The sequence below is a fragment of the Salmo trutta genome, chromosome 36, assembly GCF_901001165.1.
Source record: "Salmo trutta chromosome 36, fSalTru1.1, whole genome shotgun sequence".
NCBI classification, from domain to species: domain Eukaryota; kingdom Metazoa; phylum Chordata; class Actinopteri; order Salmoniformes; family Salmonidae; genus Salmo; species Salmo trutta.
In genome coordinates this window covers 24,482,271-24,507,339 of record NC_042992.1, presented here as the reverse complement: position 1 = coordinate 24,507,339, position 25,069 = coordinate 24,482,271, and the positions used below count along the sequence as shown (strand labels likewise).

At 42.9% G+C, this 25,069-nt stretch overlaps 1 protein-coding gene across 1 annotated transcript; it reads right to left on the bottom strand.

Annotated features, from left to right (window-relative positions):
• Nucleotides 1-9,862: 9,862 nt before the first annotated feature.
• Nucleotides 9,863-23,870, bottom strand: LOC115175459 (uncharacterized). Its single transcript, XM_029734693.1, has 6 exons — nt 23,301-23,870; nt 22,992-23,163; nt 11,643-11,749; nt 10,936-11,091; nt 10,701-10,844; nt 9,863-10,462 (listed from the first exon to the last, which is right to left on the bottom strand). The coding sequence occupies exons 1-6, from the start codon at nt 23,868-23,870 to the stop codon at nt 9,956-9,958; spliced, it is 1,656 nt and encodes a 551-aa protein (XP_029590553.1). The 3' UTR covers nt 9,863-9,955.
• Nucleotides 23,871-25,069: the final 1,199 nt, after the last annotated feature.

Below are 25,069 nucleotides of genomic sequence, written 5' to 3'. Positions count from 1 at the left end.
TATTTGTCACATGCGCCGAATACAACAGGTGTAGACCTTACAGTGAAATGCTTACTTACAAGCCCCTAACCAACAATGCAGTTGTAAGAAAAATATGTTTTAAGTAAAAAAATAGATAAGGTAAAAATGGAAAATAAAAGTAACAAATAATTAAACAGCCACAGTTAAATAACAATTGTGAGGTTATATACAGGGGGTACCGGTACCAGTTAGTTGAGGTAATTGAGGTAATATGTACATGTAGGTAGAGTTGAAGTGACTGTGCATAGATAATAAACAGAGAGTAGCAGCAGTGTAAAAGAGGGTTCTGGGTAGCCCTTTGATTAGCTGTTCAGGAGTCTTATGGCTTGGGGGTTGAAGCTGTTAAGAAGTCTTTTGGACGTAGACTTGGCACTCCGGTACCGCTTTCCGTGTGGTAGCAGAGAGAACAGTCCATGACTAGGGTGGTTGAAGTCTTTAACAGTTTGTAGGGCCTTCCTCTGACACCGCCTGGTATAGAGGTCCTGGACGGCAGGAAGCTTGGCCCCAGTAATGTACTGGACCCTACGCACGAACCTCTGTCGTGCCTTGCGTTCGGAGGCCAAGCAGTTGCCATACCAGGCAGTGATGCAACCAGTCAGGATGCTCTCGATAGTGCAGCTGTAGAACCTTTCGAGGATCTGAGGACCCATGCCAAATCTTTTGAGGACCCATGCCGAATGTCTTAGTGTGTTTGGACCATGATAGTTCGTTGGTGATGTGGACACCAAGGAACTTGAAGCTCTCAACCTGCTTCACTACAACACGGTCGATGAGAATGGGGACGTGCTTGGTCCTCCTTTTCCTGTAGTCCACAATCATTTCCTTTGTCTTGATCACGTTGAGGGAGAGGTTGTAGTCCTGGCACCACACGACCAGGTATCTGACATCCTCCCTATCGGCTGTCTCATCATTGTCGTTGATCAGGCCTACCACTGTTGTGTCATCGGAAAACTTAGTGATGGTGTTGGAGTTGTGCCTGGCCATGCAGTCATGAGTGAACAGGGAGTACAGGAGGGGACTGAGCACGCACCCCTGATGGGCCCTCATGTTGAGGATTAGCGTTGCGGATGTGTTGTTTCCTACCCTTACCACTTGGGACGGCCCATCAGGAAGTCCACGATCCAGTTGCAGAGGGAGGTGTTTAGTCCCAGGATCCTTAGCTTAGTGATGAGCTTTGAGGGCACTATGGTGTTGAACGCTGAGCAGTAGTTAATGAATAGCATTCTCACATAGGTGTTCCTTTTTGTCCAGGTAGGAAAAGGAAGTGTTTGAGTGCAATAGAGATTGCATCATCTGTGGATCTGTTTGGGAGGTATGCAAATTGGAGTGGGTCTAGTGTTTCTGGGATAATGCTGTTGATGTGAGCCATGACCAGCCTTTCAAAGCACTTCATGGCCACAGACGTGAGTGCTACAGGTCGGTAGTCATCCCCTCTTGTTCGAGCTTAGTGGGATGTTCATTTGTTTTTCACCAGGACAATGACCCAACACACCTTCAGGCTGTGTAAGGGCTATTTGACCAAGAAGGAGAGTGATGGAGTGCTGCATCAGATGATCTGTCCTCCACAATCACCCAACCTCAACCAAATTGAAATGGTTGGGGATGCAGCACTCCATCACTCTCCTTCTTGGTCAAATAGCCCTTACACAGCCTGAAGGTGTGTTTTCGGGCATTGTCCTGCTGAAAAACAAATTGACGTCCTACTAAGCGCAAACCAGATGGGACGGCGTATCGCTGCAGAATGTTGTGGCCACCATACTGGTTAACTGTGACTTAAATTCTATATAGATCACCAACATTGTCACCAGAAAAGCACCCCCACACCGTCCCACTTCCTCCTCCATGCTTCAAGGTGGGAACCCCACATGCGGAAATCATCCGTTCACCTACTCTGCGTCTCACAAAAGACACGGCGGTTGGAACCAAAAATCTCAAATTTGAACTCATCAGACCAAAGGACAGATTTCCACCGGTCTAATGTCCATTGCTCGTGTTTCTTGGCCCAAGCAAGTCTACTCTTCTTAATGGTGTCCTTTAGTCTCTGTTTCTTTGCAGATATTTTACCATGAAGGCCTGGTTCCCGCGGTCTCCTCTGAACAGTTGATTTTGAGATGTGTCTGTTACTTGAATTCTGTGCAGCATTTATTTGGGCTGCAATCTGAGGTGCAGTTAACTCTAATGAACTCATCCTCTGCTGCAGAGGTAACTCTGGGTCTTCCTTTCCTGTGTCGGTCCTCATATGATGCCAGTTTCATCATAGCGCTTGATGATTCTTGTGACTGCACTTGGACTTGGTCTTTTACCAAATAGGGCTATCTTCTGTTTACCACCCCTACCTTGTCACAACAAAACTGTCTCAAATGCATTAATAAGGAAATAAATTCCACAAATGAACTTTTAACAAGTCACACCTGTTTATTGAAATGCATTCCAGGTGACTACCTCATGAAGCTGGTTGAGAGAATGCCAAGAGTGTGCAAAGCTGTAATGAAGGCAAAGGGTGGCTACTTTGAAGAATCTCAAATATAAAATATATCTGGATTTGTTTAACACTTTTGTGGTTACTATATGATTCCATATGTGTTATTTCATAGCTGTGATGTGTTCACTATTATTCTACAATGTAGAAAATAGTACAAATAAAGAAAACCCCTGAAATGAGTAGGTGTGCCCAAACTTTTGACTGGTACTGTATTTCTTTTATATTATTTGTTTTTATACAAAAGTAGTGCACTGGGCCTTTACTAGTCCTTTATTAGTGGACCAATAGAACCATCTGTAGCGCAGGCAAAATATCTAAATCGGTCCCCCCCCTGCACCCCCAAACATCTTCCCTTGGCTATGGATATAATGACAACCAAATTACATAGTCTATTGGGCTTGTTCACAATATGATCTGGTAATGAAGTAGCATGACAAATACATTTTAAACAGCATAAGGCGTTTGAATTGGCCAACTTGAACTTTAATTTGGAGCTCAGAAATTCAAAAAATACTGGAATAGGCCTACCTTGAGGGCCCTATATGTACAATTATGTAAATTATACAATTGTATAACATTGAGGTCCTTGAAAAAAATACAGTTAGTGAAAGTCCTTGAATGTCTGTATGTCTGTATGAACCCTGCTTAAAGAATGTAATCCTAGGCCTATGTTGTTGTTGGAGTTATGGGCTTATTTGCATATATTTTTTACAATGTTTAAATGTTTATCCCAATGTCACATATTGGCCTCATTATTGATGGAAAGACCCATATACAGCCAGGGCCTTTAAATGTACAATGACATTGGCTTTTTTTCAGGGAAAAGTAAATATCTTTACAGCAAAGTGTTGGTGCTACAGTCACCCGTGTGTCTACTCTAACACGTCTTATGAACAGTTTGCAGCCACACAACCTTCCCTATTTTATGGCTCGTGCACATGAAACCCCTATGTAACCAGCTTTACTCCTTGTGAAACATTAAAGTATTGCTAAACTGAGAGAAGTCCGAAGTTCTTTAGCTTTCTCCTCTCTCTCTGTCTCTCTCTCCTCTATCTCTCCCCTTTTCTCTCTCCTCTATCCGTTTCCCCCCTCTCAATTCAATTCAATTTAAGGGCCCTCTCTCTCTCTCTTTTTCTTCTTTAGCCAGGAATCAGCACGATTCACCAGACACAAGTATTTGGACTGAAGCCATCTCTCCAGTCTCTGTGATTTCTGTATGGTTGTCTGGACGTCACCAGCACCCTGCAACGGCTCCTAAATGCGTCAGCAGGCCTCCCTCTCCCCCTCCTGCCTTCTCCTCACCCCCTCCCTCCCCCATTCCTCCCCACTCCAATACCTCAGCCTGACTCCCATGGATGGCATACTGTGTCCTTGAGGACTCTCCCTCTCTCTGACAAAGGCCACCCCTACCAAATATCTTCTCATATTTTCTTCTCTGCCTGTCTCTCTGCCTGCCTGTGTCTGTCTGTTTGTGTCTCTCTCTATCTCTGTATGTCTGTGTCAATCTGTCTGTCTACCTCTGCTTTTCAATGAGGACATATGGAATTGGAAATTCAGGTCACTTACTGAATTGAACCACATTTATCCAGACGCTTTTATTTTCTTTCGACCATCAACCCACCCTCCAGTGTAAAATAACAAATTAGACATATGTAACTGACTCACTGTTGAGTCAGTGTTGTCCAGGGTTGAGCCAGCCATGCTGACTGTGTGTCACTAGCCTTTGTCTGATCAGTGACAGGCTGATAGGCGGAGTCTCCAGACATGGTAGGTGTGGACGCTAGACATCAGTGATGTATTGGTCTTGTTTTCCTTTTTTTGTATAGCTCATTGGCCAACAGCACTGACACAAATAAGACTAATAACTCCTTTCTAGGACATGGGTGTGCAAGGTGGTAGCCTTAACCAACATCCACTTCCACGGTTGGGGTCAATTCCAATTGATTTAGTCAATATAGGAACTGAACTGGAAGATCCTTCAGTCACATCTCCAAGTACTCTCTCTTTTGAGGATTCGAGTAGGGATCAAAAACCCTGTTATCGAGTTGGCATGAAGAAGTGTTTGTCAGAATAGAGACAGAGTGACATAGTAGCAGTCAGAGGGCCTCATTGTCTTCCTGAGAGTCTTGTTTTACATTGGGGGTATATACACACACACACACACACACACACACACACACACACACACACACACACACACACACACACACACACACACACACACACACACACACACACACACACACACACACACACACACACACAGGCCTCAGGCAGGCAGGCCCCAGGCAGGCAGGCAGGCCCCAGGCAGGCAGGCCCCAGGCAGGCAGGCATGCCCCAGGCAGGCAGGCAGGCATGCCCCAGGCAGGCAGGCCCCAGGCAGGCCGGCTCAAGGCACGGTTGGGCTCGGCTAGAGTGAGAAAGAAAGCGAGAAGAAAAGAAGCTCCCTGTTAAACTGAATGGCGGTCTTCAAATACCACTGTCTGTTCTTCTCCAAGGCCACTTTGTCATTTTGATTAGATTGGAATGCAGCAGTGTGTGTTTGTGTGTGCAGCAGTTACTAATATCTTTCTCTTGAACGTCACATAAGCGGACAAACAACCATATGGGCCATCACACTGTCAGCACAACCCCACTCTACCAACAGCCATTTTGTATGCAAGAAAGGCATTTCACTGTACTTGTGCATGTGACATTAAAAACTTGAAACTTGTATCTTATACCACATAGTTAATATCAATGATCTCTTTACAGGCATGGTAACCAATTAATTACAATGGAGATTTTACATGGACAGGTGGAACAAAGTAAATGAGGCTGAGGAGGCTATTGAGAACAATTGCTTATCTGTAGGGATTTGCGTGATGATGTGATCATAAGAAATGGTCGACTGAGCAGCAATGGCTGCCGACTTATCACTGAAAAGCAAAACAACACGGGTGCTGTCATTTCGGTGTTTATCAAGATCTAGCCTAGACTATTGTATTTTTGGTAAGATGACAAATTGAGGATGGGTTTCAATACTGTCTGTAATAATATGTACATTAAATTAATGGCAATGGTAGAGAACAAGAATGAACTTAGGATGGCCAAAGAAAGCCTTCTGAATCAACGTCTACAGCATCATGATTAGCTGTCCTTGATGAATTCCTTGTGAAAGAGCACCCATGAGATTCCTGCCTCCTATTCACACTACACTACCAATCTCTGGGACAGGCTTCCCAAGAGACACACACATAGCATCATAATGTACACTCAATGAACTGCAGATAGAGCACTGTAAACCACCCGCGCAGCCTAACGATGAGTCACCCCCAGCCAATGGAAAAGGGGGGTTTTCTGAGCAGTGTCTCCGTGTGGTGCAAGTGCATATGCTGACTCAGCCATGCAAATTCACTCCTCTGGTGAGAGGAACAGACCCACTGGGAACCTACGTACGCCTCACAATATTAACTCCCCCACTCTCATTCTCTCTCTCTCTCTTTCTCCCTCTCTGTCCTCTTTTTTTCTCCTATTTTCTGTGTGTGTGTGTGTTTGTGTGTCTGGCCACATCAGAAGTTAAGATTTCAAGAGCCTTGCTATGTGAGGATGTGGCAACAGTGTACACAACTAACACACACACACCCATGGCCCAAAGGCCCACTGTATTCACACACGGAAACACATGTGCACCACTCACATACACTGGAAACACTATGGTCTCTACGTACTGCATTGGTTATGCCTCGTAAAGTCTGATCCCTGCCAGAAGCATTCCCCTTTAATGACAACATGCATGTACGTGGGTTAGAGTTGAAGCGGTTTACACAGTAATATGACTCAGCCCCAGACAGACAAACATGCTGGTCAGTAGACACGTAAAAACTCACATACGCACACACACACACACACACACACACACACACACACACACATACACACACGCATTCGGAAAGTATTCAGACCTCTTGACTTGTTCCACATTTTGTTGCTTTACAGCCTTATTCTAAAATGGATTAAAAAAAATAATCCCTAATCAATCTACATACAATACCCCATAATGAGCAAAAACTTCATAGCCAAGTATGCTGACCCTTGGCTATGAAACTCGAAATTAAGCTCAGGTGCATCCTGTTTCCATTGATCATCCTTGAGATGCTTCCACAACTTGATTGGAGTCCACCTGTGGTAAATTCAATTGATTGGACATGATTTGGAAAGGCACACACCTGTCTATATACAATTGAAGTCAGAAGTTTACATACACTTAGGTTGGAGTCATTAAAACTTGTTTTTCAACCACTCCACAAATTTCTTGTTAACAAACTATAGTTTTGGCATGTTGGTTAGGACATCTACTTTGTGAATGAACAAGTCATTTTCCCAACAATTGTTTACAGACAGATTATTTCACTTATAATTCACTGTATCACAATTCCAGTGGGCTAGAGGTTTACATACACTAAGTTGACTGTGCCTTTAAACAGCTTGGAAAATTCCCAAAAATTATGTCATGGCTTTAGAAGCTTCTGATAGGCTTATTGACATCATTTGAGTCAATTGGAGGTGTACTTGTGGATGTATTTCAAGGCCTACCTTCAAACTCAGTGCCTCTTTGCTTGACATCATGGGAAAATCAAAAGAAATCAGCCAAGACCTCAAATCAATCCCAGAACAACAGCAAAGGACCTTGTGAAGATACTGGAGGAAACAGGTACAAAGTATCTATATTCACAGTAAAACGAGTCCTATATCGACTTAGCCTGAAAGGCCGCTCAGCAAGGAAGAAGCCACTGCTCCAAAACCGCCATAAAAAAAGCCAGACTACGGTTTGCAACTGCACATGGGGACAAAGATCGTACTTTTGGAGAAATGTCCTCTGGTCTGATGAAACAAAATAGAACTGTTTGGCCATAATGACCATCGTTATGTTTGGAGGAAAAAGGGGTATGTTTGCAAGCCAAAAAACACCATCCCAACCGTGAAGCACGGGGGTGGCAGCATCATGTTGTGGGGGTGCTTTGCTGCAGGAGGGACTGGTGCACTTCACAAAATAGATGGAATCATGAGGAAGGAAAATGATGTGGATACATTGAAGCAACATTTCAAGACATCAGTCAGGAAGTTAAAGCTTGGTCACAATTGGGTCTTCCAAATGGACAATGACCCCAAGCATACTTCCAAAGTTGTGGCAAAATGGCTTAAGGACAACAAAGTCAAGGTATTGAAGTGGTCATCACAAAGCCCTGACCTCATACCTTATGTAAATGTGATTCTTTTTTTTTCTCCAAAAATGTCTAATAAACTGTTTTGGCGTTGTCATTATGGGGAATTGCGATAGATTGACTAGGAGAAAAAAAAACAATTTAATCAATTTTAGAATATGGCTGTAACATAACAAAATGTGGAAAAAGTCAAGGGGTCTGAATACTTTCCGAATGCACTGTAAGTGCACACACACATAAAATAGGAGACAAAAAAGAGGAAAGAAAGAAAGAATGAAATCGAGTGGGGGAGTCTAAATTGTGAGGCACAAGTAGGTTCCAAGTGGGTCTGTGGATGACCACAGTAACAGACAGTGTTACATGAAAAACAGTGCAGATGTTTTTAGTGTGGCAGAAAAGGAGAACAGAACAGGATATGTGACATGAAACTTTGAACCATAACAGGAAGCAGACAGTGAGGTCTGTTTTACATTTGAGAAGATAGATACTGTTGGGATAATCTATTGGTTAAATCTAAAAATGACATGACTTGAATGGATTCTAAACCTTGAACGGAGCAGTTATAGGGAAAGACAGTGGGCAGACGGGGAGACAATCAGGCAGGCTATAGCAGCAGTCCAAAGACAGATACGTTTTTTCATTTTTATGGCAGATACAGACAGGCAGACTCCTAGCAATATGAGAAAAAACATGTAATGTAAGCAGCCTCCACGCCCCTCCTCATTTCAATTCTCCCCTTCCCACCCCTCATCTCTCCTCTGTTTGAATTCTCCCCTTCCCACCCCTCATCTCTCCTCTGTTTGAATTCTCCCCTTCTCACCCCTCATCTCTCCTCTGTTTGAATTCTCCCCTTCTCACCCCTCATCTCTCCTCTGTTTGAATTCTCCCCTTCCCACCACTCATCTCTCCTCTGTTTGAATTCTCCCCTTCCCACCCCTCATCTCTCCTCTGTTTGAATTCTCCCCTTCCCACCCCTCATCTCTCCTCTGTTTGAATTCTCCCCTTCTCACCCCTCATCTCTCCTGTTTGAATTCTCCCCTTCCCACCACTCATCTCTCCTCTGTTTGAATTCTCCCCTTCCCACCCCTCATCTCTCCTCTGTTTGAATTCTCCCCTTCCCACCCCTCATCTCTCCTGTTTGAATTCTCCCCTTCCCACCCCTCATCTCTCCTCTGTTTGAATTCTCCCCTTCCCACCCCTCATCTCTCCTCTGTTTGAATTCTCCCCTTCCCACCCCTCATCTCTCCTGTTTGAATTCTCCCCTTCCCACCCCTCATCTCTCCTCTGTTGGAACTCTCCCCTTCCCACCCCTCATCTCTCCTCTGTTTGAATTCTCCCCTTCCCACCCCTCATCTCTCCTCTGTTTGAATTCTCCCCTTCCCACCCCTCATCTCTCCTCTGTTTGAATTCTCCCCTTCCCACCACTCATCTCTCCTCTGTTTGAATTCTCCCCTTCCCACCCCTCATCTCTCCTCTGTTTGAATTCTCCCCTTCCCACCCCTCATCTCTCCTGTTTGAATTCTCCCCTTCCCACCCCTCATCTCTCCTCTGTTTGAATTCTCCCCTTCCCACCCCTCATCTCTCCTCTGTTTGAATTCTCCCCTTCCCACCCCTCATCTCTCCTCTGTTGGAACTCTCCCCTTCCCACCACTCATCTTTCCACAGTTTAATTTCTCCCACCCCCTCTTCATGACTCATCCTCAGACCCTTTATCACATTAATGAGTGGGCATTACCTCCAAATGACAACAGAGAGAATGGAGAGAGGGAGGGTTTCCACTAGATAGCACAGCCACAAAGTGAAGATTGTATGTTTCCTAATTCATGAAAACAAAAATATGCTTTTTTGTCTTCATTTAAGATTAGGGTTAGGCATAAAGTTTGCAGTGTGGTTAAGGGTTAAGGTTAGGATTAAAATCACATTTTAAGAAGTAAATAAATGGTAGAAATAGGTGGGGTTTATGACTTTGCGGCTGTGGTAACTAGTGATGACCGAGAGGGAGGGCTTGGTCTCTGCTGCCACCTGGTGTATGTGGTCTAACACTGCAGCATAATGCAGACAAGGCAGCACTGTAATGCCTACTGCTCATCTCATTGGTGTGTTGGAGGTACTAGAGATATGTTTTAGCTTCCAGAGAGAAAACTTAACACATTAGTCAGTGACTGAGGGAGATGGGTTGTATTTCAGTGGAAGGGTGGATTATATCTATCGACATTCAGAAGGTTGGAAGTTGAACCTGGCCATTCATTCACATCAGTCTGCAGATGTTTGATCTGCACTCTGTACATTGGCACTGAGGGCAGTGTGGGGGTCCAGGGCCTTGGTTGTGCCCTGGGGACAGAGATGGGCAGAGATGGGCCCTGCCTGGAGATTCCCGGAGCAAGTCCAGATCAGGGGCCATGAAGGGTACCAGCGGCAGAGCTGAGCTGGGTGTTGCTGGGGTGACTGAAGGGACTTCTCGGTTTAGTGGTGTCGCTCGCCCTGCCTTCCCTAAAATCTGCATCAGCCTGTCCCCAAGGCTCTCAGTTGCAGGTGTCTTCACATGTGCCCGTGCCTGGGTGTGTGTGTGTACATGTAAGTGTGTCTGTGTTGGAGCCTGTGTATATCCCTGTGCCTGTGACGGAGCCTGAGTCTGTGCGCTCTGCAGGGCAGCGATGGCCTGGCTCTGCTGGCGTATATCCTGCAGAAGCAGTCGCTGCTCAGACAGAAGGACCTCCACACGGTGCTGCAGACGGCTCACTTCCCCACTCCACCTCTAGGGGGAGACAGAGAGACAGGCCGTCACCTGCTAGCTGAATGCTGCTACCACAATTTATAGCTAAACTAAGCTAAAATAAGATAATCCAGTGCTAAGATAAAATAAGACTACTTGTCACACTTCTGTAAGTCATCTGATAGAAGTTTCCTAATCTCCTGTGTATCAACTACCTAATATGCCTCCACAATGACCCCGTCATAAAATAACTATTTAATGGGTCTTAATATCTACATACCTGCCTGGCCCACTCCTGGATGGCGCTAGCAGACAGCGGTCCCTCCACACTGCCATCCCTCCTGAGGAACACCTCTCCCTGGTCGGTCTGGTAAAGGCCCTGCTGGGTGAGGGCTGGGGGGGGCCGCAGGGTGAGGCGCAGCACCTGGAGGTGGAATAATAGAGACTGGGTAAGAGACTGACTGACAGGATAGTGACCAGAGTACCAGACAGGCAGATAGGGAGACAGACAGCACCTTCAGATTCTGGCTCTCGGGCCCCAGTCTGACCACTGGGAGGAAGGCCAGGGTGTAGGAGTGTGGTAACAGGGTAGGGTGGAAGCCCTTTAGGATAGAGTCCACCAGCAGCCGTGCCTGGTCCTCCTGTCTGTGGTCACAGCGTAGACCCCTCACCTAGGACGGATGGAAGTGATCCATTTGATGGTTATGTTTTTAATCAAATCGATACAGCTTTATTACATTCTGTTTTGATTTGTTTATCAAGCTATTATATTCAATGACATTTTATTCAATCCATTCTTCAAATCAAATCAAAGTTTATTTGTCATGTGCGCCGAATACAACCGGTGTAGACCTTACAGTGAAATGCTTACTTACAAGCCCTAACCAACAGTGCAATTTTTAAGTAAAAAATAGGTATTAGGTAAACAATAGATAAGTAAAGAAAAAAAAGAGAGCAAAATGACAGTGAAAATAACAGTAGCAAGGCTATATACAGGTGGTACCGGTACAGAGTCAATGTGCGGGGGCACTGGTTAGTCGGGCTAATTGAGGAAATATGTACTGTACATGTAGGTATAGTTAAAGTAACTATGCATACATGATAAACAGAGAGTAGCAGCAGCGTAAAAGAGGGCGATGGCGGGACACATTGCAAATAGTCCGGGTAGCAATTTGATTACCTGTTAAGGAGTCTTCGTGTATTAATTTAGTGTCCTACTCACCACCCCGTCGTCATCCACCCCCGCCAGCAGGCTGCCCCCTCCACTGTTCAGGAAGGCACAGGCGTAGCGCCGCAGGTGGGCACGGAACGACGAGCGCAGGTACTCTCCTGGAGGATGGAAAGTTTATTTTCTACTGTTAATGTATTGTTTCCTTTTCTGTATTACGATGGTAAATACAGTCAGGTCCAAAATTATTGGCACACTTGATAAAGATGAGCAAATTAGACTCTATAAAATAAATTAGATATATTTTTTTATTATATTATTTCATACTAATACATTTGCTCAGAGAAATACATTTTGTTTAACAAGTAATACTTTTTTTCTCAAAGATAGGTGTCAAAATTGTCACCCCTTAAGATACATTTTAAATAAAAACAAATCTGCATTCACATTCTTCTTTTTGAAGTGAATCTCAGTTTAAGGAACTGTATTGTGGCCTTCTATGGCCTCCTGTTTCACTGGGGTATAAAAGTTAGTTAACACGCATGTCAAATCCCTTTGTCATCCATCACCATGGTAAAAGGCAAAGAACTCACAAATGATAAAAGACATGGTTGTTGACCTTTATAAATCAGGCAATGGGTACAAAAAATTGCCAAGAAAGTATTAAATATACCACTTACCACTATTAGTGCAACAACTATAAGGACTTTAAAACCAATGGAACAGTGGTAAACTTGCCTGGTATTGGACGTATGTGTATCTTGTCCCACGCACATTGAGGAAGATGGTTTGGGAGGCTAACAAAAGTCTAAGGGCTATAGTTGAAGAATTACATAACTTCGTCGCATCTTCGGGTCTCCAAATCTACAATTAGAAGCCACCTCCATGCCAATAGACTGTTTGGAAGGGTTGCCAGAAAAATGTAATTATTGAGAGCAACCAACAATGCCTGGAGTTTGCTAAACGGCATTGGCACTTGGATTGGAACCGGTGCTATGATCAGATGATGTAAAAATGTAGCTTTTTGGCCACGCACACCAATGGTGAGTTTGGTGTCGAAAGAAGGATGCATATGCAGAAAATAACCTCATACCTACTGTAAAATATGGTGGTGGATCTTTGATGTTATGGGGCTATTTTGCTTTCACTGGTCCTGGGGCACTTCCCTTGTTAAGGTCAACGGCATCATGAACTTTACCAATTACCAGGACATTTATTTTTTGTTAGGGAAAATCGTATTTTTTTTAATCAATTGTTTTATTATGTTGAAGGCAAGCAATAGGCAGAATAAATTACTAGTTTCCTTTGTGCCTGTGTGGTCCAGTGGTTACAGCCACTGACATGAGTTTGAATCCAGCGCACTGCCCTTTGACTCATGGATGACAGTCTATTTTTTACACATTAATTCTGTGTGGCTACAGGGTTAATTCCGAGTGGTTACAGGGTTAAAACAGAAAGGTTAACAGTTTAGACGTTCATTCTGAGTGGTTAAAGTTAAGGTTTGGTTTGGGTAAGGCTTAAAACAAAATAATAAAAAACGATGCAGCCATGTTCATCAGTATTCATATTATTCTTAGTGTTTACCTCAGCATTGTTAAAACCAGTTAAATGTAACTAAATGTAATCGAAAATGTAATCTAAGTAATCCCCAAAAGTAAATATTTATCATGAGAGGGTCATAAACAATAACTAACTAGTAATGCTGCATAGGCTACACAAAGAAATGTTAATAAATGCTTAATATAAAGAATTTGAAATTATTTGTACTTTTACTTTCACTATTGATACTTAAGTATATTTGATCAATTACTTTTACTTTTCTTACTTAAGTATATTTAGAACCAAATACTTTTAGACTTTTACACAAATAGTATTTTACTGGGTAACTTTCATTTTGACTTGAGTCATTTTCTATTAAGGTATCTATACTTTAACTGAAGTATGATAATTGGGTACTTTTTCCACCAATGCATAAAAGACACATTTTTGGACTCACAGTTGTTGTGATGTGCTCACTTGAACAGGAAGGTTGTGCTGCGGTCCTTCTTGTGGGCAAACTTTGTCTTCAAAGTCTGCCATTCTCTGGATTAATGGTGCTTCAAGACAACTGGGAACTCGGGGAAAAAAACTGGTTGAATCATGACGTCAGTAATTTTCAGGTAGGAGAGTCAGAGCTCTAGAAAGAGGCCCAAGTTTCCGCCTTGGAATTCCGAGTTGGATGACCATTCAAAACGTATTTTTCCGTGTTCCCAGTTATCTTGAAGGCACTGAAGTCTGAGATTTCCCCGTTTTAAATTCCTAGTTGTTTTGAACGCTGCATAAATCATGCTCGATTGACAGCACGGCCAATGTATTCAACCTTTTCCGTCCCATGGTGTTGTGTGTGAATGTTTATCATTTTAAACTTGGAAAAGAGACCCTTTCAGACAGATTTTTTAAATCCTTAAACCCAGACTTGGACCACACACCCTCATCATCGAATAGCAGTCAGGGGAAGCAAAATAATGATTGCTTTGCAATGCTTGCAGTTAGCCACTGATTTCTTCCAAACCACTCTGTTGAATTTAAGCTTTCCGACCTGTTGTGTAATGTTTATTATGTCCAATGGCCGAGGAGCACTGATACGTTTTATCTATCATTTATCTTCATATAACAAGAATTGAAAGGGATTTTCCAGTAGAGTGTCGACATGATTCATGATGATGACTGCTTGCCTAGCTAGCTAGCTAAGATTTTGAAAGTAAGACGTTAACATGATCAGTCCAATCAAAGCTATGGTAGACAAAATTACGTCAAATCACGTTATATCTGTAGCCAATGACCTTGAGCCTTCTTGAATTCTGATGTAAATCTATGGAAGCACCCAAGGGGTCTTGAACTGCCAGGCTCTCCCTGTAGATTCTGCGGTGACGTAGTGTCCCCGTGAGTGACAGAAGACTGAGCCAATTACAGCACAACTAGAGAAAATGACCAGTGCCTGTGCTTTTGCTGGCTGCCCTTCCACCACAGAAAGCACTGAGCTACTCTGAAACACCTGCATTTTGGAGTTGCCTTACTCAAGAAAGAGAGTATGCGGCTTTATTAACTCAAGGATTTATTTTTTATTTTTTACATTGTTTGCAAACTGATATGTAACACAAATGAATACCAAAATAACATGCAAAACAGGCCCGTTATTTTATTTTTATTTTTAGCTAAACAGGTAGGGCTCAAAACAAGTGGGGCTCTGGCCCACCTGCGCTGAATGCCGGGTAAACGGATATAGTGACCAGCCTGCGCCTAAATTAGTCCAACAAGTTCATTGCATTTATTTTGTGAAGTAAAACAAATAGTCTGATAATTTATACATAAAAGAAAAGTGTGTCAGCTCAATGAAATCGTCTTTGGGTAGGCTCAAATGCATAAACCTCTTTACGAAATGAAATATCAAAGCCACACAACACAGGCTTTCAATCCACACCAAAGACCAGAACTATATTGACAAATTATACATAGCCTAACTATAAAACGTGGACGAGCATCCACACTGGAGGAAAGCTTATAGTTCTACAGTAGGCCTACATCTGTCAATCCACTGATGGCCCAAATCAACTCAGCCAGGGAAACATAGTAGCCAGCAATTCCCAAACTCGGTCCTCGGGACTCGAAGGGGTGCACATTTGTTTTTTTGCCCTAGCACGACACAACTTATTAAAATAATCAATTATTCATCAAGCTTTGATTATTTCAATCAGCTGTGTAGGGCAAAGAACAAAACGTGCACCCCTTGGGGTCCCCACGACCGAGTTTGGGAAATGCTGCAGTAACCTATCAGTTATCACACCTTTCATTATGTGACAATGGATAGGCTAAGGCAGGGGTGTCAAACTCATTCCACGGAGGCCGAGTGCAGCGGGTTTTTGTTTTGTCCTTTCAATTAAGACCTAGACAACCAGGTGAGGGGAGTTCCTTACTAATTAGTGACCCTAATTAATCAATCAAGTACAAGGGTGAAGCGAAAACACTCAGACACTGGAATGAGTTTGACACATGGGCTAAGGGGTAGCCTACAGAATGTAGCCTATTGGAATATAATCAAATAAATAGATTATAGAGCACTAGATTGTCACCAGCTGATGTCTAGTTAAACCATCAATCAATATGCTCTAAATTCACCTGCACAGCTGATCTCAATTGCAACCATTATTGGTCACATCATTACTGCTCCCTTAAACAGGGTTTCCCAAACTCGGTCCTGGGACTTATTGCGCTTCGCAGAGCAGTGCAGAACTGATGTGAAGGAAGATGTCAAGGAAGTGAGTTTGTGTTTATACAGGACCTCCTGCCCCCCTCTACCGTCAACCAGTCATGTCAATTTCGGAGCTATACGGAGCCCTCCGCATTGTTACAAAATCTTGGAGGCACACGGCGATGCAGTACAGAGCTCAATTTGGCCTCGGATCAAGCATAAATTGTCTTTTAGTCCTTCTTGCAACCAAAGTCTTCAAGCATAGGTTGGTGGCACCTTAATTGGGGAGGACGGGCTCATGGTAATTGCTGGAACGGCACTATGTAATGGTAATCGAACTCAAACACATTATTTCCATTTGTTTGATAACATTCCATTCACTCCATTCCAGTCATTATCATGAGCCGTCCTCCCCTCTGCAGCCTCCTGTGTCTTCGAGATATGTTCACCCTCTGATTGGTATTGTAATCGCAACAACATAGTATTTTTATAACCGACTAAGGAATATTTATCTAATTGACAAGCATTCCGTAAACTATACAGTGCATTCGGAAAGTATTCAGACCCCTTGACTTTTTCCACATTTTGTTACATTACAGCCTTAGTCTAAAATCTACACACAATACTCCATAATGACAAAGCAAAAACAGGTTTTTAGAAATGTTTGCAAATTTATTACAAATAAAAAACAGAAATACCTAATTTACATAAATATTCAGAATCTTTGCTATGAGACTCAGTACTTTTTGAAGCACCTTTGACAGAGATTACAGCCTTGAGTCTTACAGGCTGAATACACCGCTCACGTTGCATGCGCGAGCATTGCAAAATAAATGTAGAAATCTATATTATTCAATTATTGCACCCACACTGCTCGCGTGCGCCAACGAGCGTCTGCGTTGCCAAGGGCTGAAATAGAAGTCAGTTCTATTTGTGAAGCAGATCGCACTGCAAGTCCTGCCTCTCCCATCTCCTCATTGGTTTATAGAAGCAGGTACCCACGTGCCGTCTCCTCATTGGTTATACCCACGTGGGTGACTGGAAGACGAACGAGGTCAGTGTCGGTAATGCACGTAATTTATGAAAGTTGCCAATCGCTATATAAAGTCAATAGAAGAAAAAGCCTGGAAGGAGGAGAGACAACTAGAAACAATTCGGTTGACTGCTTTATGTGTGGATTAATTGGTGGAGTAAAATAACATCTCAATGTTTATATCCCTGGACAAATTAGCTAACAACAGCAAGCTAGCTAAATAAGACAAATTAGCTAGCAAGTGCAAGCTAGTTAGCTAAATTTCCATAAATGTTTAATGCTTTTCGACCTGTCCCCAAATTAATATAATTGGTTCAGAGTTTGTTTTGATATGTTAACCTGCGTGTCGTGATCGCGTTTGGTGTGGGGGGACAAAATACATTTATGCACGATGGCGCACGATGGCGCACGCACGCAGCCGGTTTGGGTTCCGTGTTATTAGGTTTGGCACTACAAGCTTTTCACACCTGTATTTCGGGAGTTTCTCCCATTCTTCTCTGCAGATCCTATCAAGCTCTGTCAGGTTGGATGGGGAGCATCGCTGCACAGCTATTTCCAGGTCTCTCAAGAGACGTTCGATCGGGTTTAAGTCCGGGCACTGGCTGGGCCACTCAAGGACATTCAGAGACTTGTCCCGAAGCCACTCCTGCGTTGTCTTGGCTGTGTGCTTAGGGTCGTTGTCCTGTTAGAAGGTGAACCTTTGTCCCAGTCTGAGGTCCTGAGTGCTCTGGAGCAGGTTTTCGTCAAGGATCTCTCTGTACTTTGCGCCGTTTATCTTTCTCTTGATCCTGACTAGTCTCCCAGTCCCTGCCGCTGAAAAACATCCCCACAGCGGGATGCTGCCACCACCATGCTTCACCATAGGGATGATGCAAGGTTTCCTCCAGACGTGATGCTTGGCATTCGGCCAAAGTGTTCAATCTTGTTTTCATCAGACCAGAGAATCTTGTTTCTCATGGTCTGAAAGTCCTTTAGGTACCCCCTTTAGGTAAACTCCAAGTTTTCTGTCATGTGCCTTTTACTGAGGAGTGGCTTCCGTCTGTCCACTCTACCATAAGGGCCTGATTGGTGGAGTGCGGCAGAGATGGTTGTCCTTCTGCCTGAATCTATTATCTTATTTGCGGACTGAGAAAAAACGGCCTTTTATAAATGCATTTCATGCGATTCTACGTTATTTTACAATACTGGAGACATGCAGAATCTTTTTTAATACCACAATAGAGCCTGACAGCGAATGAGCGCATGCTGCAGCACCACACACGTTTTGATTTCTCTACAGGCTATTGCTAAAAAAAGAGAATAGTCTAAGTTTGGAAACGTGCTAAGAACCAGTTACAACTGAAGTATCTGATCATCAATGAATTCAAGAAAAAGCCATTTGTTTTTTAACACAGCAGCCACATATCATCAGGTAGGCCTATATGCACTTTTTTTCATTTGGGAAACTATCATTTAAAAAAAATATATTGTATTTTATTCCATGATACTGTTCTTACAAAATTGATTTGTGTTGACTGTGATTAGGGCATTAGATCATCTGCTACGTTAAATTAATAAAATAGGCATGCATAGATCACTGCATGATCCTCAAGCCAAAGACTGACCAAACATGTGTTTCTAAAAGTGAATTCAAAGGTATTGTAGAATGACTTTATAGCCTAATGAGTCATTTTTCGTTTCATTATAATTTAATTAGAATAAATACTTTTTTTACATTTCATTTTATATATTCTAAATGCGAAACTTATAGGCATGTTGTTGAAGTGCTGTTGTTGTTATTGAAATGCTGAGTTCTGTTGCGTGTCACAAATGTTTCACAATTTATATCTTAAATGACAGCTTATAGCCTTGAAATAATAATAATAATAATATAGCCTAAATAATTCATTTTCATTCCTTCTTAGGCTACCTGGCTTCCTCCTGACTGACTTAGAGTTAGTATGTAGTTTAATAGCCTGTTGATATGTTGAACATCAATTGATAGTGACAGAATCAGACATTCTTTTTCTGTCTCCTCGGCTATAGAAGGTTGTAGCGCAGCCTCTGAATGTCATAGAGACAAACCAAATATATATCCCATATGTATCAGAGTCACGTCTTTCCACAGCATTTTACAGGTTGTTTCTAGCATAAAGCATTGCTGAATAAAGCGTCATTATAGATCTCTTTATATAATCAGGTCCATTTTTATTAAGCTAGACCTATGCTTTTAGAAATGTTCTTTAACAAAAGCCACAATACTCTCAGATACCCCCTCAAGCCCTGGTTATAACTTAACATGCCAACTGCCATAATTTTGCTGGACCCCAAGAAGAGTAGCTGCTGTTTTGGCAGCAGCTAATGGGGATCAATGATACATACAAATACAAATACACCAAGCCCTTCACTGACAGTGAGATATTTAAGGAGTGCATGGTGACTGAAGGAATTGGCTGACAAAGTCTGTGGATACTAGTAGACTATAATTTCGTCTGTCCAACAGGTAGGCCTATCTATTTTTTCTTAATAGGAAAAGATAGGCTCCAACACAAAGCCCGCTTGTTGTTAGTAGCCTAAAATCAATTTAAAATGAAGACTCTTTAAATTAATTAGGCCTTCTCGAATTAGCCTTTCAGCACTCAGGCGCTGTCTATTTCCACGGCTGCCGCTTCATAGTAATGTAAGTTATGTAAATTACTTGAATATGGCTTATTGTGAAGTTAATAACTCTTATAAACAGCTTCATTATTGGCAACAAAGCATATTGTTTTTATTCAAATCAATAATAGCAGTAGCAAAATCAACTCCAGTCTTCTTTCTCATCTTCACACTCTCCCTCTAACTGAACAGGAAATCAGTAGGCCTAGTCAGCGAGCACAGATATTGCATTTTTTGTGCAAATAAAAAAGTATTTTTGAAAGAACCCTTTGACTCGCCTTCTGAAGTGCCACCGTACACAGCACAGCCATTGGTTAGGCAGCACAAGAGGCTTACATCAACAAGAGCAGGGCTCATGATTGGGATAGCTTATCAATTGCAGTGTGTAATACAGTATAGCCTAGTTTTACACCATCCCAACAGCGCAAAAACTCAGGAAGGAAGAACATTTCCTTACAAATATAACTTTGCCCTTTGCATCTCTGACCATGCTCCTCGTATAGCCTAGGCCTATGGCCAATTGTACAGGCTATGGATCTGTCACGACTTCCGCCGAAGTCGGTCCCTCTCTTTGTTCGGGCGGCGTTCGGCGGTCGACGTCACCGGCCTTCTAGCCATCGCCGATCCACTTTTCATTTTCCATTTATTTAGTCTTTGTTTTACACACCTGGTTTCAATTCCCCAATTACATGTTCATTATTTAACCCTCTGTTTTGCCCATGGTTTTTGTGCGTGATTGTTTTATGTATGTTCGGTCCGTATTTGTGGGCTCGGTATTACAACATGTTATTGGAATTTGTGAGTAAAGTTACTTGTGTTACTCATCTCTGCTGTCCTGCGCCTGACTCCTCTGCACCAGCTACACCCAGACCATTACAGGATCGTTTGATTGAGACTAGGCACAATTGATACTGCACGCCCAGAAGAGAATCAGGAATGAGGGGCAGCATCGAGCACACATCGAGATATAATAAGCAACTAATTTTCAAACACTGAGCAATATGGCATTTAATTGTTTACAAATTAAATGACCCCACCCCCCCTGGACTAAATAAAAAATACTAAACCCTCCCCCTGACTGAAATTGAAAAAGCATGTATCAATTGTGTACATTTCGAACACTCCCTTATAATGACACTTTGTATGAATGGAAACCAATGTCGGTGTAACCTATAGTTATTATTTTATTTGCTTCCTATTTATGTTACCCAAAAGTATCTGACATTGTCATTTCTTATCAAGACCGGGGATAAAATATCTCTGGACTCTCCATACTTGAAATGTGTAAATAAATCAAGTCAAATTAGTTATTTGTGTCAGAACGGCGTGGTCTGGAATAAAAACCACGCCTACACAGTAGGTCAATATGTGCTCAGCCACGCTGAAGACATTGGGCCTAACTGCTAGACCACCCTAGGCCACGTTGGAACTTCATTTTTTATCTTAGCATACACTTGACACTTGTATGTCGTAGCCTAGTGGAGACCAATATGTAAACAGCGGTGTATGGCTGCATTTCAGATACTTTTTTATGCATTTGAATATTGCAATAATAGGACATAGGTCCATGCTATCTGGAATCCTTGGGACGTTCCTACCCCCCAGTGAAGTTAACATTTAAAGCGGTTCATTTTAAATGTAACCTTTATTTAACTTGGCTAAGCTAAGGGTTTAGGTTAGGGTTGGGGATAGGTAAGGTTTATGGTTAGAGTTTATGGTAGGGACGTCCCAAGGATCCCAGATAGCACTAACCATATGACCTAGGCCGGACGTTTGAGAGAGTGAGAGAGAAATCATTTGGATAGCAAGCCCTGAACCCCATGACTCGACTGCCCCTGCATGGAGAGAAGAACTGCTATTTAACAGGGACTCACGAGGCTCATTTGAATTTCCTGATGCAGCAGGAAAATTCTCTGTTACAAAAGAGTGATCAAGTTAATAACTTCTTATGGATGGTGGCAGTATTGAGTCGCTTGGATGACTGACGTGCCCAGAGTAAACTGCCTGCTACTCACTCCCAGAAACTAAGATATGCATATTAGTAGTAGAGTTGGATAGAAAACACTCTGAAGTTTCTAAAACTGTTTGAATGATGTCTGTGAGTATAACAGAACTCATATGGCAGGCAAAAACCTGAGAAAAAATCCAACCAGGAAGTGACTTGTAGTTTTTCTATCTAATCCCTGTTCAAACTACAGTGTCTGTGGGGTCATTTTGCACTTCCTAAGGCTTCCATTGGCTGTCAACAGCCTTTAGAAACTTGTTTCATCCGTCTACTGTTACTGGGCAGAGAATAGGAGCTCAGTCAATCAGTGGACTGCCTGGGACCAGTGAGTTGTTTACTGCGCGGGCACGTTTGGCGCGTCATTTCTTCTTTTTCTTCTGTAATGAATACGCTATTGTCCGGTTGGAATATTATCGACGTTTTATGTTAAAAAAGACCCTAAGGATTGATTGTAAACATTGTTTCACATGTTTCTACGAACGTAGAGGAACTATTTGACTTTTTGTCTCTTGTTTTACGCTATGCCTTTTGATAGTGATCTGAACACGCGAACAAAACTGAGGTATTTGGACATAAATATGGAGTATTTTCGAACAAAAATAACATTTCTTGTGGAAGTGGGGGTCCTGGGAGTGCATTCCAACAAAGATCAGCAAAGGTAAGGGAAGATTTATAATACTAATTCTGAGTTTAGTTGACTCCAGAACTTGGCGGGTAACTGTATAGCTTGCTTTGATGGCTGAGCTCTGTACTCAGAATATTGAAAAATGTGCTTTCGCCGAAAAGCTATTTTAAAATCTGACACAGCGGTTGCATTAAGGAGTAGTATATCTATAATTCTTTCCATAATTGTTGTAAATTTTGTAAGTTTATGATGAGTATTTTTGTAAATTGATGTGCTCATTCACCGGGAGTTTTGGTGGGAATACATTTTCTGAACATCACGCGCCAATGTAAAATGGGGTTTATGGATATAAATATGAACTTTATCGAACAAAACATACATGTATTTTGTAACATTGAGTCCTGGGAGTGTCATCTGATGAAGATGATCAAAGGTTAGTAATTAATTTTAGCTGTATTTCTGGTTTTTGTGACGTCTCTCCTTGCTTGGAAAATGGCTGTGTGGTTTTTCTTATTTAGGTGCTGTCCTAACATAATCGAATGTTTTGCTTTCACAATGTTTTGCTTTCTGGAAAGATCCTGCATGGAGGAATGGTCTGAGATCCATCCCAATGGGTTGTCCAATCTCATAAAACATTTTTAGAAAAGGCTCAGTGCTGTTATCTTGGGTGGCGGAGTACTGAAAACAGTGGTGGCAAACCTTTCTTTTAGTGATACAATTTAAAAAATCTCTTTCTCTGAGCAATTGTATGAGTAAAAAATAATATAATTTCCCTTTTTTTTTCTTCATACAATATAGCTCAGTATTGGATTATTTATTTCATACAATTTTTTGGTTTATCTTTATCGAGGGTGCCAATAACCTATGACCCTGACCTCCTCCTCTCTTGAATTCTACATTGCGTGTCTCGCTGCCTATGTGAGCCCCGTAGAAGAACCGCTCCCCACTGGTGATCTCGTGCCTGCTGATGGCACTCTCGGACTGCGTACCTGACAGGCCCAGAGGGTTGACTTCCAGTGGGGTCACACACAGGTCATACGTCTGAAAATATCAAATGTATATCACAATCATCATGGTTATAGTTATTATCTTGTCTATTGTCATTGATTTCATCAAAATTATAATTGTCCTCATCATCATTGTCATAATCCCCATCACCACCCCCATCATCCAGGGGTCTCTACCTGTGTGTGTTTGCCCAGTTTGCCAGTCTTGTTCTGGGTAGGAGGTCTTCCTTTTGGAGCCCTGGTCTGGTTCTGGCTCTGGGTCTGCTCCTGCTGGGTAGCTGGAGGTTTGTCCCCATGTCGTCCCCTGCCCCTCCCATGGTCAGTGGCATCTCTCGGTCTCCTACAGCCCGCTACAGCCCCTCTCTGTCCCCCTCTCCCTGGCTCAAAGCCCCCTGTGGACCCTCTCTGTCCCCCTCCTGTCCTGTGATGACTGTCCTGGTCTGGATCTGGCTCTACATCTACGTCACATCCATCCTCAATATACTCCTCGTCCTCTATCACTACATCTGGGTCCTCAGAATATGGGCTGACAGTGTCGTAGGTGGGTGTTTGGGAGCAAGTGGAGGTGCCATCTACTTGGTCAGCCTCCTGGTCTGCCTCCTCTTCCTCATCCTCCCAGCCCTCATCCCTAACCCTAGCACAGTGTCTGCCTAACTGGGCAGAGCTGCCGGGGTCACTGGCGGTGGCGGTGGTTTGACTGGTGCTCTGATTGGTTATTCTGGGCTTAGAGTGCTGTTGATTGGCCATCGCTGGAGTGCTGACCCTATCCCAAACTCTGCCTGTGATTTCATCACAGTCCACGTCCTTTCCTCTTGAACTCTGACCTTTGGGTGCGAAGGCGCATCATTGTTGGAAGTGAGGGCAGAGGAGGAAAGGAGGGAAGGAGGAGGGAAGGGTATAACTTGAGGTTTGACCTGTGTAAGTACAAAGATTTGGCTATAGTATGTTTAAGGGCAAACAAACCAAAAGTGGTGCTTTATATAGGGGGCCATTTTGGAAACAACCCAAGTCATAGGCAGTGTTGCCAGTCTCAGAATAACAAGTCAGAGCCAGTCTCAGAATAACAAGTCGGAGCCAGTCTCAGAATAACAAGTCGGAGCCAGTCTCAGAATAACCAGTCAGAGCCAGTCTCAGAATAATACATCAGAGCCAGTCTCAGAATAACAAGTCAGAGCCAGTCTCAGAATAACAAGTCGGAGCCAGTCTCAGAATAACAAGTTGGAGCCAGTCTCAGAATAATACATCAGAGCCAGTCTCAGAATAACAAGTCGGAGCCAGTCTCAGAAAAACAAGTCGGAGCCAGTCTCAGAATAATACATCAGAGCCAGTCTCAGAGTAACAAGTTGGAGCCAGTCTCAGAAAAACAAGTCGGAGCCAGTCTCAGAATAATACATCAGAGCCAGTCTCAGAATAACAAGTCTGAACCAGTCTCAGAATAACAAGTCGGAGCCAGTCTCAGAATAATACATCAGAGCCAGTCTCAGAATAACAAGTCTGAACCAGTCTCAGAATAACAAGTCGGAGCCAAAAAGTGTTTGTTAAAAGGATAAATTAATGGGGGTCCTCTATAAATCATCAAGTCATAAATGATCAAAATAGAAACCAATCAAACCCATCAGCCATGGCCACGGAACAGCACTGACACAGAGAACAAATGATGACAGAGCTGATCTCTGTGTTTCACTGTGGTGTGGGTGGAGTTGCCCCTAGACACTGATCTTGGCTAAGTTTTGTATTTTCCACACTAATGGTTAAGGTTAGGAGCTGTAGGAAACGTCTTCTTTCCGACCCAGTTTGAGTTTCTACTTTACCTTTCCTGATGTTGCTTGGCTGTAGTAGTGGAAGCCCGCCAGAAGGCCCTGGTGTCTCTGGTTCAACATTCCATTTGACAGTCAGGAGCTTTTCATTAATTGTGACATAATCACTCTACACTGTGGGTAGAGCTG

Excerpts from the sequence above, each read along its gene's own strand:
- LOC115175459 (XM_029734693.1), bottom strand. The coding sequence starts at position 23,870 with ATGGCCAATCAACAGCACTCTAAGCCCAGAATAACCAATCAGAGCACC. Across the intron at positions 23,164-23,300 it reads AACTGGGCAAACACACACAG|TTTCAGACGTATGACCTGTG; the intron begins GTAGAGACCCCT and ends TACATTTGATAT. Across the intron at positions 10,463-10,700 it reads TCCAGGAGTGGGCCAGGCAG|AGGTGGAGTGGGGAAGTGAG; the intron begins GTATGTAGATAT and ends GTCTCCCCCTAG.